General features: G+C 46.8%; 1 protein-coding gene across 1 annotated transcript in view; it reads right to left on the minus strand.

The window, feature by feature from the left end:
• CACNA2D4 (calcium voltage-gated channel auxiliary subunit alpha2delta 4) overlaps nucleotides 1-14,925 on the minus strand; it is a 134,432-nt gene extending 119,507 nt beyond the window's left edge. Inside the window, exons 1-5 of the mRNA XM_068929936.1 lie at nucleotides 14,896-14,925; nucleotides 9,887-9,966; nucleotides 8,866-8,947; nucleotides 1,900-2,016; nucleotides 362-421 (exon numbers count right to left, since the gene is read on the minus strand). Of these exons, the coding sequence (XP_068786037.1) occupies nucleotides 362-421; nucleotides 1,900-2,016; nucleotides 8,866-8,947; nucleotides 9,887-9,966; nucleotides 14,896-14,925 (369 nt within the window). The remainder of the gene's footprint in view (nucleotides 1-361; nucleotides 422-1,899; nucleotides 2,017-8,865; nucleotides 8,948-9,886; nucleotides 9,967-14,895) is intronic.
• Between the last annotated feature and the right edge of the window lie 959 nt (nucleotides 14,926-15,884).

The following is a 15,884-nucleotide window of genomic DNA, read 5'->3' on the forward strand; positions in this document are numbered from 1 at the left end:
TTAAGAAGCTGGGTTTGTGGTGAAATATGCCAGTACAGGAGGGAGGGAACATTTCTAATCATCTGTCATACTGTGTTCCCCCCTGCCAAAATCCCATCCCCTTATCTGCTGTGCTTGCCTCACTCCCATTTTCACAGGATGGCAAGGCAAGCAGGTCTAGATCAGGGTTACTAGGTTTGGGATCTGCCAAAGGAGTCGCTTAGTCAGATTGGTTTCTAGTAAGATGAGCTGAGGACCCTGAAAACAAGGAAGCTCCTAACCCGTGTAAGAGTCTGAGGTGAGTGAGTGCTGCTGCCCTTGTCTGTGGCTGGTCTCTCTGAGAGTATGGGCCATATTTTGTCACTAGCAGGCATAAACTTACCTCCAGTGAGGAGTTGTACTCATGGTTCAGATCTGCGTCTTCTGCTGCCTCCACCAGCCTCTAATGCAAACACAGAGAAAGATGAGGGATGCTGCGGGAAGCACACAAGAAGCTTTTCCAGCAGCATCAGTTATTCACTAAACACAGTTAGCGAGAGGACAGCGACCACCTCTGTCCACGCAGCACAAAGTCATGGGGGCTATAAACTTTCCTCCTTCCCTCTCTTCCTGCTGACTTGTCATTCTGTCCTGCAACTTTACAGCCTGTAAGACATTCACAGCTATTTCTCTGAATGCATTCACACCTGCTTGCTCCAGAATCCCTAGTAACCTCCTGAGCAATTGTAGACCTCACAGGACATACATATACAAACAGACATATGTCCATTTAGAGAAAAAACAGGCAGAGATTTCATCTCATTTTCCAGAGGCCCTTCCAAAAAACCATGGGAAAGGCATTTCAGACCAAGCCTGGTGTCAATACCTTGTCAAAGAAACAGGCTTTGGGGGAGTATCAATCTCCTATTGTTACTGAGACAAAAGACCACAATTGGATTTCTTAAAGGGGCTCAGTGATGCTATGGCCATTTATACACTTCTGCCGTTTATGGAAGCCAAAATAATCACTGGCATTCTCCAGTCTGATGCTTCAGGGCACTAATTCTCTCTTCATACAGACTGGGAAGGAATCCAGCCAAACACGTACGTGTTTTCAGAATTCCACAATCAGTGGCAGTCTCAGCAAAACTACTTTTTGCTGCTTCACAAAGGATAAGGCAATTCGAACACTGGGAAAGTCTGGCTATGAATTTAATGTTATGGGCCAAAGCCCAGAGTCTAAACATGCCCAAATTTAGCTTTGAGATTCAAATCATCTGTTTCTGGATCATTTTTACACATTAATTGCTTGAAGCTGTCGGGGCTCTGGGGCTGCAGAAATACACTTCTAAATATAAGGGAATACGTTAGATCCTTAGGTGCAAGAAGAGGGGCCGTAACAATTACCTGCTCTGATCTCCAACATAGCAACAGTTAAAGAATATTTACCACCTCCTCCACGTTTCCCCATGCACACAGCTGGAAATCCAAGTGCATTATTTGCATCTCATGTTCAAGGGCTGCAGTAGTTTTCCCTTGAGCCACACAGAGCTGAAACAAGCTACTAGTCTTCAATGGCCAGAGTGGATGAACTTTATTTTCATTTGTGGGAGGCTTTTTTCTGTTTAAACAACTATAGAGTTAAACCTCCTTCCCCCCAAAAAGTGCTCATTCCCTCATATTTATTTCTAGACTTTGTTTCCTTATTTCTTACTCTGGGCTGAGGGAAAAGCCAGTATTCCCTTGTCTGCATGCTCACAACCTCCCACTGGTGTCTGCTTAAAGCTCAGAAGGAGTCAGCTGCACCAGCAGGTGTCGGGGACGGGGGGGTGAGGAAGCCCTCCAGTGACCTCTATGCCCACCTGCCACAGGAAGAAGGCCAGTGCCTGCTGCTCTGGGGCTGGCAGGAGGGGCCTTCCTTCCTAGAGCCCCCTATCATACCTCAACGGCTTCAACCTTCCTGCGGAGCATGCTCTCCATCTGCTCCGAGAACTTCTTCACCAGCTCCAAGCCATCCACCTCTTTAATCTTCAGAGTTGGCTCCACATCTTTGTATTTCTACCCGAGGGAAAGGAGAAAATCCTGCTGAGCAGGAAGCTCACAAGGAAAGGGGTCAATCTATTATCATTTTTCTCTTTGGTGAAGAAGGATGTGTCGAAAGGACTAGCCTGATTTATTCCCTTCTTCTGTCTTTACATCGCCACCGCGTAATTTGGGTGCATGCAGATAACGGGCCATAACATTGGTGCCTGAAAATCAGGGAAAAAAGTAAAAGGCCAGCTTTTGAAAACCTAAAGTGTATTGGGCTTACATCAGTAATAACATTATATGCATCACAGACCTGAAACTGAATCAGCCACAGGGACAGATTCACTTAGGGCAGAGGGACAGAGGGAGCTGTGTCCTGTCATTACATTGCCCTCCATGTCGTACGCGCCCCAGGGCACCGGTGGGAGGGCCTCGCTAGTTAGGTCCTTTCCTCCTGCAGCACAGTCGTATCTGTAGCATATCTTGTCAGTTCTCCAGCAAGACAGGTCAGTTGGCTGCTCAGTGCTTTAGGCAAGAGATTGCCAAGGAAAAGTCAGTGAGACAGGAGCTGTGCTATTTATTCAGCGCACATGAGCATATTTTGGCCAGAAGCAGTGCAGAGGCGACTCCCAATAACTAGGTATTGCAAGCGTGGCTACTTAGTGAGGTCTCCCCCGGCAGAGATGCAGTAAGGAGGAGGGTTCGATAACTTCAGAGGTAGCTGGGTTTTTCTGACTGTGTCATATAATCTAGGCATTTAAAGCCCGAGTACCCTCCCAAATTGGGTAGTTACAATCTGCCTAAGTCTGGTATTTTAAGATTGGATACAAAGGCCTTTATTTCTTCTCACAGAATCCCAAAGCAGATAGAGACGGGCAGAAAGAAAGAGGAAAAAAATAAAAAGCCAAAAACCCTACAAAAGGAGACAACGTGTTCAACCTTTTTTGAAAAAGACAGAGCCTTATCTCCTTGGCAATGAGAGCGTTCCCTGGAAGTGCAAAGGAAAGTGATTAGATTTCCCTGGTCCCTCATCATCATTTCTCTCTGCAGCCCATACACATCCCCTCCGTCCTCATGCAGGAAGTTTATTCCATGCTGTAAGGTTTGCCATGTTCCTTTCTTGTTGTATCGGCACCCCGGTGATCTCAGCCAGGGCTGCGCTTCTCACCCTGGTACAAAAGAGGAGGTGAAAAGGGTGAGGGGACAGCAGGGACTTTATTGACACTTCTGAAGGAGAAGAAAGTGGGAGAGACTTTGCATGTCTTTAGGGTGAGCAAGTGAAGCTGCTTTTGTTCAAGCAGCTCATTGATCATTAGGGAAGGTGGCTGAGCGCATGCGGAGGCAGAAATGCCTTGAGGATGGGACAGACTGAGGAGGTCAGCCAGAAATAGAAGCAGCATCGAGCCTGCAGCAGGCATACTGGGGAGGCTGTTCCCTCTGTCTGGCGTGATTAACAGCAAGGGCTTTACTGGATTAAAAAATGCCAGGCCTCGTCGTATCCTCTCTGCTGCAGCTGGGTAGCAGGGATGGGTGGGGGAGGAGGGAAGGGTTGAGCGCAAAGGTTAGTATAACCATGCTGCCAAATGAGATGTGTAACACCACCCCCCCACACACCCCCAAAGAGCCCCAGCTGATCATGAGACTACAGCACACATCCCAGCTGCTGCCTGTCCCATTTAGCTCCATGTCATGGTGTCATTGGGAGGGAAGTGATCTCTGCCATGCTACTCCTTAATCAGGCCCTCCTTGGTGGGAGAAGGGTAATCTCTCCTGGGAAAGCCATTGGGGGAGAGCAGAGGGGAACTGCAGCAGCAAGAATGCTTTTTACAAAGTGACCTACCATCGGTTACTTTGGGTCACATCTTGAATTAAAAAGAATTGGTCTCTTTACCTCTCAATTATTTCTAAATGCGCCTTAGACACATTGACAAGTAGAGGTTAACAGGTTAAAAGTAATCATGAGCAATCATGAGCAGCCTACTAATGTCATACTCGCATCTCAGCTCTGGGAACTAGCCAGAGCTGTGAAAACACCATAAAATAATTTTGCAAAATTTTAGCTGGTTCAGGGAATACACTAAGTTTGAGCTCAGATTCCCTTTGAGCTTGTTTCCTACAAATGACGTGGCACACCATTCTATATCTGTATTCCTGCCACTAAAGTCATCTGCTATTAATGAATAGTTACTGCAAGAGTTCCTAAAGGTAGGTAACAGAGTAATGCTTGGGACTTCAGTACTATTATCAGATACCATGGCTGAAAGTACTTGGTAGATGTCAAGACAGGTTCTTGTCGTCAGCTAAGATTAACTAGCACAACCTGACTTTAGCACTCAGGTTATCAAATCTTTAGAATTTACAGCATAGGAATCACATGTAGGCTTAGGAAAACTGGCTGGTATGATCTGGTATTGAAAAGGGACCAAACCATTACAAGATGCTTGTGAACTAACAGAAAGTCTTTTCACATTCATCAGGTACTTTACTCATGTAAAACAGTAGGAACAATTCATTAAGATTCCCCTTCAACAGGGAGGGGGGTGGTGATTTAAAAGCAAAAGATTCAGAAATCAGTATCCTACAGTTTTATCTGTAAACAGAGATATGGATGTCATCAAATATATTTTCTTATTCCCACCTCCATGAAATTTAGCCCATTGAAGTACACAGTGCTATATTACTCACTGCTAATGAAACTATATTAAGAGTGTGAAAGATATTCATTCCATCCTCACCCAGAAAAATGTCTTGATGCCAGTTATTTAATTTGTCTGTTCCTCACCATGTAGTTATTTGTAGTGCTTTCTAGTAATTACATAGCTGGAGCCAAACCCTGCTGTCCTCTCTGTCCTATCCATCACTGAAGGCAATTGCAGCCTCAGCTACAAAAGGAAGTAGGAAGTAATTCTGAGACATTTATCATGCAACATTAACTCAGTAGAGTAAAAATAAAATAACTGAAGCTGATTGGTGTTTTTTTCCACTTGGAAGGAAGCCCTGAAACACTGTGAGGCCTTCCCAACACGGCTACGGTCCATGGCCCCAGATCTCAGGAGTGCACCTTTGGTAGCTGCCTAGGCGACAACAGCAAGAGGACTACAGCAAACAAACCAAATGAGCCACAGGCCACCAATTTCTGGTCACCACCTCTGTGAGATGTTACCATCCTTCTACTCAGCCTTTCACGCAGCACCTTCACTCCAGCCGTATTGTCCTCGGCAGTCCTAGATCACTGTCAGCATTTTAGTACAAATCCATCATCACTGATCCAGGCTACCACACCAGACTGATGAGTGAGCTCACCTCCACACCCAGCTTTGTAATACTCAGTGGAATACAACGAATGCTTCAGCCATCAATGCAAAACAGCTCTTAAGCTTTTGCTACCGCTCTGAAGTTTGATTTGATGATATAGCAACTGCATGGGGACTAAGAGCCACCTGAGGGCTTCCTTAATGCTTTCTAATCTGGGGGAAAACCTGCCCTTCTAGATTCAAGAGCTGTCTGCTGGTTCAGTGGATCTCTAGCAGAAATACAGCCCAGGAGGAAACTGAACATTTGGGTTTACTACATGCTATGTTGTTTCTTCCGGAAAAAAAAGAAAATCCCCAAACAAACCCAAAGTCACCAAAGGAAATTTATATTAAAAATTACTGAAATAGAAGGCTTACTGGCACAGCATTTAGGTAACTGAAAAATTATGGTTGTCAAAGCAACAATGAGTTAGTTACTTCAGGCCTATTAGGCAAAAGGAGAACATGAGGTCAAATGTACTCATTTTGGATTTTCTCAAAGTCAGTGCGCCCACCATCAACAAACAAATATTGAGGAAAGAATCCAAGTACGACCCTCTCCATAGCACTCCCCACCCTTGTACTGCTCTGCCTGTACTAGCACACAAAGAGAAATATATTGCGTGAAAAAGAGGCAACGGCTCAAAATTCAAAAAGCGTCTTGGGAACACACATGCTTGGGTGTCTAGACTTTGGTGCATTTAGCTCCCCAGGCATGATGACTCACTTGCCACGTGTGTACCAGTGCACTGATCTAAATAAAGCCATTTGCAGTCTGCCGAGAGACATCTCAAGGAGCATGAAAAGGTTGCCCGTTAGTAAGAGTTTTGCCTGCAGCGCTCTAAGTGTCAGGGAACCAGGTAGAGATCTCCAGGACGGTCCCTGGTTTAAGAAGCTTATTTGTGAGAAGATGTCCAACCCAGTGCTCGCTAAGGAAACGGAGGCTGAGGGAGGGATGGAAGAGATGTGTGCCGAATCTTCCTCCCCTCTTTCTCCAAGCCCAGAAAAACAAGAGGAACGGAAAGGGTGACAGGCAAACTGGATTTGTTTAAACTACTTAAATACAACCACCTTCAGTAAAGTCAGGGCTGGGCAAGACAGACATTTAGGAGATGACTCTTTGCTGGAGAGTATAAACAGAGCTAGGCTGGATCAAGCCCATCTATCCTGTCTACTAGAAGTGATAACTGTGACTCACTGATGGATATTTCCTCTGAGTCACAGGTGACACGGCATCTCAGTGGTGTCCAAAGACTGTGCTAAGAAGTCCCTCTGTGCAGCATCCAGGCTCCATCATGTGCAAGACCAAAGCAGATACCTTCCTTCCCCTCTCCATCAGGGAAATTGTGAGGACCTGAGCTGGGGCAGGCAAATGTGATTGTTTTTTTATGGGCAAAAGGTGTGTCAGGACACCAGGGGAAAATAGCTCTCCCTTGAATTACCTCAGCGTGATTCCTAGGTTGGGTTTGGTTAGACTCAGGCTTCTTTTTGGTCAGAATTTTCTTCACTTCTAGTGAATTATACCAAAAGCCCTGGCATTTGTGAAATTTTGTTGAAGATTTGGATGTCATGACTGTTTTTCTTAGCAGTAATATAAGTATCATTTACAGGTCCCATATAGCCCCTTCCCCAAGGAGGTTAAGGTTCAAAGAGACAAAACATACCATGTGGACAGAATGAGGTGAAATGACCGAGTGCAACGTCTCCAGAGAACAAATACAACACAGCTCTCTTGACAGCCACCTCAGTGCCACAGCTGCCTTCCCTGGCCTCTGCTGTTGCCTTTCATGAAGCTTGTATTTTCAAGCTAAATTCTTTTCCCCTTACTCACAATAATATTTGGACCTTAAGGAATGTGAACTACCTTAATCTGTCAGTAGAAATAGCCACAGGAGCAGCACCAGGCTGGCTGAGTTGAAGCAGTCAGGAGAAGACATTGGCAGCAGCATTTCCTCACATGAAATGGTGGCACCCTTACCATCTTTTAGAAAAACTGGTATTTATAGACTTTCTGTGAGACAGCGAATACCTATACAGTATCAGATGCATATCTGAGTACCAGATAACCCCCCCATCTCCTGCCCACTGGACCTCAGGTACCCAGAGATGCTGTTCAGATTGCTTCGCCTCTGACACTACCTTCTAGGGACTTCATGGAGGAGCAGACAATGCAGAAGCATCACTAAAATTGCTAAGGGCCAAATTTTTGCCTGCTGAGTTATCACAGTTGCCTCACGATTAGGCCATGAAGCACCTATGTCAGTACTGACAGTTTTTTTTATTGCACAGCAGCACATTCCTCTTAACAAGGAATAGACCTTTGCAATAAATACTAAGGACGGTTCTCTGCCAAGCCTAGCAAAGGCAATGTTGCAGCAGCCTCTCTTCCTCCCTAGCATGCTGGGGACAGGGGGTTAAAGGGTCCAGTAGCAAGGCAAGTCAAACCATACCTTTTTGCACTAGTTTTGCACTACTGTTCAGAGGACAGAAATTAGACCCCTAAAAGAGACAATACATGGCTTATGTTGAAAAGAAGGATCGGAGAAACAGAAAAGAAACTTGACGGCCACATGAGATGGGGAAGGGAATACATCCTCTCACATGTGTTTGGCAGCAATCAGGCCTCTTGAGCAGCACTTAGGAGAGGCTGATTAATACAGCCCTGCTGGCAGTAATGCACAAAGTTCACAAAGAGTGAAGAGGAGCAGGCAATGCTAGAGTAAATTCCTTGTGTCAGAGCTGGTTAACAATTATTAGCTATGTTACAGGAAAACCTCAGGCTGTATTGTTTATTGTGTTGAACCCACACCAGCTATCCATCTCTGATTTTAGAAATCAAAAATGTAGTAGGACAAATTATCTGCTTGTGCAAATAGGAAAATTCAGTTCAAGTCCCTGGAGCTGCACCCTTTAATGTCTGCAAAGACTTTAGCTCAGTGCTGCCTGTTCTTCGACCAGCAAGCTGGGCGACCCAGGCAGGAAAGAGGCAGAGATCTGCCTCTGGAGGTCACAGCTTCCAGGCCTGCCAAGACACCCGTCCCAGAGACCCTGTCCAAGAGGAAGTGAGGAAAGATGGTTTTAAAGGCAGGATTTAAAAAGGGGGATGTGACTTGATGAATGCCTAGAGGAAGATAGACGATGCAGCAGAAAAACAGGAATACCAGCTGGAGGGCCACAGAAGAGGCGGGAAGGCTGGGTGGTGAAGCACAGATGAGGGATGAACAGGAAGGGAGGGACTTGCAGTTAGGAAGGGAGGAGTGAAGAGTCAGTACACGGGAGCAGAACAATGACTAGGGAGAAGTGTGAGGAGTACCATAAAAAAGTACTAAAAAAAAAAAAGACAATTTAGGTGGCATTTGATTACGGCTAATGAAAGCAGAAGTGTTAGGTCAAGTTTTCTTTAGTTCAGTATAGTTGAGACCACCACTCTGTTCCCATGGACGTGAACCCCCATGGTTTTGAAAGTTAGCTGGAGACCTATATATTTTGCCTTTTTCCACCCCGAGTCTTCTGAAAAGGGGAAAGTCTAGAAGGCTACGTGGGAAGAGCACGTGAAAGCAGGGAAATCCTTGCAGCTTTTGCCTACCTTTTGTAATAGGAGAGAGCCTGAATACTTAGTCACAATGGAGTACAGCTCCCCACCAAAGGTATCTGCCCAAGACTTCACCCTAAAAGGCAAAAGGAAAAAAATCAGTGTAAATAGGCAATAACTTCTAACTCAAAAGCAGCAGAACTTCTTAATTCCTCAAACAGGGAAACCCTGTCTTCCTGTGCATGACAGCCCCCATATTTCTTCTCACCCATTAAAGTGACAACAACAACAACAATGCTTTCTCCCCTAACTGCTAGTGAAACAAGCTGTAAGGTGGGAGACAATCACTGATTTTGGACATTCTCCCTGGGACACTAGTCAGCAAGGAGCAACATTGAGTTTTGTTACTGTCAGCCACCACTTGTTGAATCAGAGGGTAGAGTTTATCTCACCTAACTTTAGAGGTGCAAAAGTTGTGTGCATTTGGTCTTACATATCACCTGGTTTCCTCTGGTGTTAGTAGAGTGAAAATAAACAGCTCTCTGGAGATACCTATTTATCTTTGCTGATTGCAGAAAGAGCCTAGGGTGATGGTCTAGACAGCTACTTTTAAGACTGCTGAACAGAAATAAATCTCAGGCCTAAAAGGATTTGTCAAGATCCACCCCTTCAGTTCCTAGAGCTGTACTAGCTGTAGAGGCTAGTGAGCCAGATGAAGATACTGCTCTCAGTGGAGATACAATGGCTTGATAATGCCAGAGTAGATCCTGTATTTCATCACTGTAAAACACTACTCTCATTTCTGCCATCCTGTAAATAACCAATGATAGCAATAGTGCATTGGAAACATAAGGACATTGAAGAGCAGCCAGAACACCAAGCCACCCAAATCAGGATAGATGGCTGCTTTAATTGACAGAAGACTTCATCAGAAATCAGCTGTATGATTCACATTAGGCATCTCCACCTACATGCAGTTTCTTTAACAAGAATTCACTTAGGAGACATTTATTTAATGGAATAAATGGCCTTCTCCACTTAGGAGAATATGCTATTTATTTACAGAGAGTCTTACCTATGGCTTTCAATAGATTTCTCCCAGCTCAAAGCAGACTTTAACCCCAGGGCCTGACTGTTCAATGCACTGCACCATTTCTGTGGCAGAATAACACAGCCACCGTTAAGACAAGGTCTGGAACAAAGCCAGCACAGTGGTGGTGGAAGAATCACAACAGCTAACTTGAGCCTAGGAAAGCCTATCGTCTATCTGTTTCATTTCCCCTATTGTGAACAAAAGCAAACCAGCTGCTGTGGGGGGCTGATTTCGACCACATGTAAGGCTCCTGCTCTGAGCTGCACCTCTGTCCACCGACTCCAAAGAGGGCACAATGGGAGTAGGTACGCTTTATAATCACTCCTCAATTGGCAACAAGGCATTCATTTCTAACCGCTGAGTGTGATCTGGTACCAGCTGAAATCAGTAAGAACAACTCAATTTTTTTTTTGTATTTTTTTGGGTTTTTTTTCATGTTCTGCATCCTATTTTGATAGCCAGAGTTTTTGCCTCTTCATTTCATTCTTAGACCAAAAAGAATACAGGAGTTTACTAGGAAGCCAGGTTTTATTGTCCCATATCAGAGTTATCTTAGCAAGCCTAGAAAAAAGAGGAAAACAGAAAAAGGGGAAAGAAACATGCTGCAAATGGTTGTAAGGTGAAGGGGACCCCATGAAAGTCTTTCCTGACTCTTATAGTAACCAACTTATTCCCTGAGGCATGAGGTGTGAGGATCTCTAAGTCGACCTTTGACTTGATGCCCATCTGCTGGTGCTTGTTTATAACTCTTATACGTATGAGATGTTTTATGCTAATATTAACTGATGTTCTTCAGGTCTCCTCACCTTTTACTATGGAAAGAGAAAACCTAAACATGAGGCTTGGGGTAGTGATTCTAGCACAGAGACTTGTTTTTACCCTATTTGATGAAAGGAAAGAGGCACATGTGATCCTTTTTCTATTTTGTGCTGTGTCTGTGGCTCTGCATGTGACTCTGTTCCTCCCAGCCCTAATAATTTTTCTATCCAGCAAGGTAGGACAGTCAGTGATCTTAAGTTCTGACAGGAGCGTGTGGATGGGCAGATTCAGCAGAAAGATGCTATTATTGAGGAAAAAGGGTTTGCAATACGAGCTTTGCAGTTACTAGTCACTAGAGAAGCTAACCACAAGACACAATTTTACAGAAAAGGCAGCTCTGCTGCTCACAGAACTACTTGTTTCTGAAATACTTCAGTTCTGGTGCCACGTGATTGCTCAGCATTCTCGGCTTTCACAAAAACAGGAAAAGGGAGGTTGACTTGTTAGCCTTTGAGGCTATGGCAAAAGAAGCCTAAATATGTGAACCTTGAAACTTCCAGTAGCAGAAGAACTCGGGGGGGAAAAAAGTTAGGATTTCTGCAATTGCACCATTGCTAAGCCCGTCTCCTAGGTGCTGAATGCTCAAATTGGGAGCACTCTCCCAGCCCGCCGGAGGCCACGGGGTGCAGCTCTGGAGCCGTGTGTGAAGGCCAGCGCAGAACCGCCCACAGCTACTTTTGAGCTACCACCCTGGCTCTGGAGCCGGTATTTCTGCTGATGTCCTTGAAGCAGCTCTGCAAGGCGCCATGCTGCAAACCCACGCGCCTTGGGAGAGGCAAAGGAGGCAAGAAGGACAAAAAGGAAGAAGGAGGCATGGAGAGAGAGGGTCAGAGATGGGCAGCTTTAGAGTAATGATTGAAAAGTTAGGGGAAATAGAGGAATGAGAGGGCACAAACGTCCTCGAGCCCTGCGTGGTAGGGCTCAAAAGCGGATAATTAAAAATATATGGTGGTATTTTGTGGAAGATGAAAAGAAGGCAAGTGAGGAGGCAGAAATGCACTGGCATTTACATATTTAAAAGACAATTATTTGCCATGGAAGAGAGTGACCTTAGAGTCCTGGAAGGTTAAGGGCAACCTGCTGAATTTAAATAGGTTTCTTTGTCTTTTCATAAACAACAAGAGAAAAGGTCAGTCTAAAATTCGTCAGGTTGCAGATATTTCATCTAAGGCTGCTGGCTCCCAGAACTCAGGAGCAGATGCACAGAGGTGAGAGGGGCAGTCGAAAGAGGCTACACCAGGTCAGTCTGCACCCATCCTGCCAGCATTTCCCAATATTTCAAGTACCCTAACAAGCAAAGGCTGAGCAGCCAGCCCCAAACCCTCACCAGACTTGCAGCTGCCCAACGCCATGACCAGCTTATAAGCAGAGTGATGGCCAGGAGAAAAGAGGAGGTGGTTTCCGTGCTGAACTTGCACCTCAGAAACATTACTAATAATTGACTGAGCAGGTCTTTGCGCTGCGGGAGTTAAAGCTGAGTGTGTTTTGCAAAGATTTGAATAAGCTGGCGAGGAACCGAGTACGCTGCCATGAAGCCAGGCATGACATAGTGAGCCCTACAGGCCTGCTTAGCTTTGTGTCACTTAACTATGATTGAACCCAGCTGGTGTTTAAAAGCTTTTAGTTTTGTGTCCTCAAAATGTCCTTGCGTAATCTATAGAGCAGGTCTGTTTTCCTACTCCCTTTTGTCCCCTAGCCAATGTATTCTTCTAGTGAAATTTCTTTCAAAGGGGCAACTTTCGTGCTTTAATCAAATTTATGAGTGGATTTGAAACACCAGGGATTAATAAAGCTGTTGGTCTGGTTTTGGTACCATGGGAGAGAAGATCTTTTTCCATTGTTTTTTTCTTTTTTTCTTGTACATGAATAAGTTCCAAATTCTGTGAAGTGACGTAACTATTTTCTCTGTAGTAAAAGCCTGACACATTATAACCAAACACATCAGAAAAAGATTTGAGCAGAGATTGCCTGCCTGTAATCCCTGCACTTATATGCAGTGGCAAAAACAGCGGAAAGGACAGGCTGTCTTCTTAATGCTACAGATTTCAAGGCCAAAAGGTATTTCTATGGAGTATTTACTCTGGGCACAGAAAGTTGCTTTCTACTTTACACAGTCTGAAATTGTTAGAGGTTGAATTTTATTCTACAGAGAAATGAGCAAAGAGAGAGCAAGAGAGAAATATATTTTGGGGCAAACTGCTTCTTTTGCTGCAAAGTTCCTTTCAGATGGACTTTTAAAGTCCTATTTACCATCACGCAATATTTACCGACAGAAGCCCTTAAGAAAATGCAGAGATTGCTGTAAATCGAAGGCAGTTCCACATGGAAGCAAAGACAATTTCACAGGAAGGCCGAGGTGCGGGGAAGGCTAAGGACTCCTCTATAACCTGCATATCCTTCCTGTGAAACCCATATCAGAGGCCCTGAGCAGAGGAAGGATTTGATGGTGCAGCCAACAGTAGAGCCGGTGGCAATGCTTCCTGCAATTCCCCTCGATAAAACCCTTGAAAGTGGCAAGAAGTCAGTGCAATGTTTGGTTGCATCAGGGTCTTGTTGGCACTTTTTGAATACAACACATTTTTTCAATCCCAGGAAAGGCTCACTTTGGCTCACTTTGGTCAGCGTAGCTGACATATCTCTTTCTGAAACTCGAGGACAACATCGTCTCCTTTCCAAGCTAACCCCAGTGTCTGATGCAGACTTGTCCCACCGCTCTTCCCCTTCAGAGAAACTGCCCCACAACAACTTTTACCAGCCGTGTTGCTGACAGGTTTTTAATCCTTAAAGGATTTAACTTGTCTAAATCAGCTTAACAAGGTGAGGCTTTTATAAACTCAGTTTGCCGAGACCTGTCAGCCTCCTGGTGGGCTGTGGGATGGGATTCACTGCCAGCGTAGGCGTCACCTTGCAGCGGCAGCTTTCCAGCCGCAACCATGACAGAGGAGCCACTCGCATGTCCTGTCATGCACACGGCTGTGGGGCACCCCGATGCCTTGCAGGCACCCAAAGAGCTCAAGTGCGAAAGGAGCATCAGAATTCCCTGTATGTTTGCTACCGCCCATACCCAAAGGCCTGCCACATGCAGGAGACGTGCCTGTGAATGCCTTGCAGTGCAGCCTCTGCTTCTTGTTCGTACGCTCCAGAGCTTCGAAAAGAGTTGATTCCCCCCATTTTTAGTAAGATGGAACAGGAGCAAGCAAGAAAAGCTGCTATGGCCTCTTTCCTCTAGTCACCATCCACCAACATAAATACGCATGTGTTACACCTTCACCTGCTACATACGTGTGCACAAGCTAACCATTGCTTTTTTGAACTTGCAGTGCACCAAACCAACGTGAGGGATCAGTACCGGCAATACATAGTAGTAATAAGAGCAAGAAAGTTCACACTACACAATCTGGATCTCGTACGTGCCAGGGAGATGTGTCTTCACCCAACGCCCCATATGCCTCATGAGGTCAGATCCTGACCAGCGCTGTGTATCCTTATGGCATCCTTTGAAGGCTACAAACCAGCACCTGCTAGAACAACTCTGCTTAAACTGGAGAGGTGTTAAATTGAAGCTGCTTAAATTTGCCTCAGTGACCAAATCTCCACAAGTCACAGCAGAAATGGGCTTGTAGAAAACTGTCTTTAAACTGTTTTTGCCTTCTGCCTTTTGCCCAGTGCATTATGCAGAGCATTAATAGATGTCAAAGTGCTTAACTAAAGTGGATGAACATCATTGCCTGCTTGCAAAACAGGCAAAATGAGGCATCATCTCAGCACTAGTGCTGGGAACCGAATTCGCGTCCCCTGTGCCCTGGCCTTCTGGCCTGGGTCTCAACACCTCCCAGGATGCTGTTGTTGCTGTAGAGGAGCACCAAAACGCCCCACCACGGGCAGTGCTCTCGGCATGAGGAGCGCTGTGCAGGCTGCACTGGGTGCGCAGGAGCAGGGACGGACGCGCCAGAGGAGCCCGAAGAGGCTGAGGGCAGGGGGTGGTCGGGTGGTGGGGTGGGAGGAGGCCACCAGGGGACCGAGGAGGCCGCGGGGAGAAGGGGGCTGAGGCGCGAGGCAAACACTTACGTCTCCAGCGGGATCTTCGTCTGGGCCTTGGTGGCAGGCAGGAGACAAAAGAGGGAGAGAAAAAGACACAGGGCGGCTCCAGGCCCCATCCTCCATGCACCAACCGTCAGCAGGAGGACCAGCTGCAGGGACATAGGGGCTCCCGGCCAGTCCTGGCGCCGGGGGATGGTGCCTGCATGATGCTGGTGGGCCCCGGCATGGCCCGGGTCCGGCGGCTGTGCTGCTGCGGGGCTGAGCCTTGGGGGGACCCTACATCCGCCTGCCCCGGGGCCGTCACTCCTTGCTGCCGGCCAGGCCCAGAGGGGCCACGAGGCCTCTGGTGTGGCGCAGGTGGCCGAAAACCCTCCCTGCGCTCGCCGGGGTGGCGCAGCGGGGAGGCTCGGCGGCGGGGTCCTGCGCGGGCAGCGGGTCTGGTGTGGCTCGGCGCCCCGCAGCAGCGGCAGAGCCCGGCGGGAGTGCACGGTGGGAGCCGCAGCGTCTGCGTAATCCACCGCCAGCCCTCTAATCCCCTTGCAAAGCAGCCGCAGTGGCAGATTTAGGGAAGTGGAGTGGGATAAAATCACCCGGGATTACTCTGATTCCTGAAGACGGGGTCTCAGCTTCTCCAGGCGTAGGTCAGGCTGCCGAGCCTGCTTTAAAGGGGTAGCATCACGCCTCCCCAAAAGCCTCCTGACCTTTGATCTCTGCCCAGCAGATGCTCCTAGCCCGTGCTGGAGCACGCTTGCACGTTGCCCGTCCTCCTCTCCTTTAGGGATCCTCTGGCAACGCGCCGCCAGTCTGTCTCCTGGCGCCTTTGGGCAAGCGGTCCAGGGAGAGAGCTGGGTCCCCTCTGAGGGAAACATCGACCTGCGCCAGCGGCCTGGGGCGCTTGGAGGGCTCCCACACCTCTGGCTCTCGGGCCACTAGTGGGTTAATACCACCTTATTTTAGGTTAGCTTAGGAGCGCTGACCCCCACCATCAAACAAAGGTCCAGCCCTTGGACCAAAGAGTTTGTAATCTAAGCAATGGCCAAAGACCTCATATAAGCAAGTTAAGAGGAAAGCAAATGGACAGCAAGAAGGAAAAATGGCATGAAAATAGGCCCATGCCAGT

The sequence above is a fragment of the Struthio camelus genome, chromosome 1, assembly GCF_040807025.1.
Source record: "Struthio camelus isolate bStrCam1 chromosome 1, bStrCam1.hap1, whole genome shotgun sequence".
Lineage (NCBI taxonomy): Eukaryota > Metazoa > Chordata > Aves > Struthioniformes > Struthionidae > Struthio > Struthio camelus.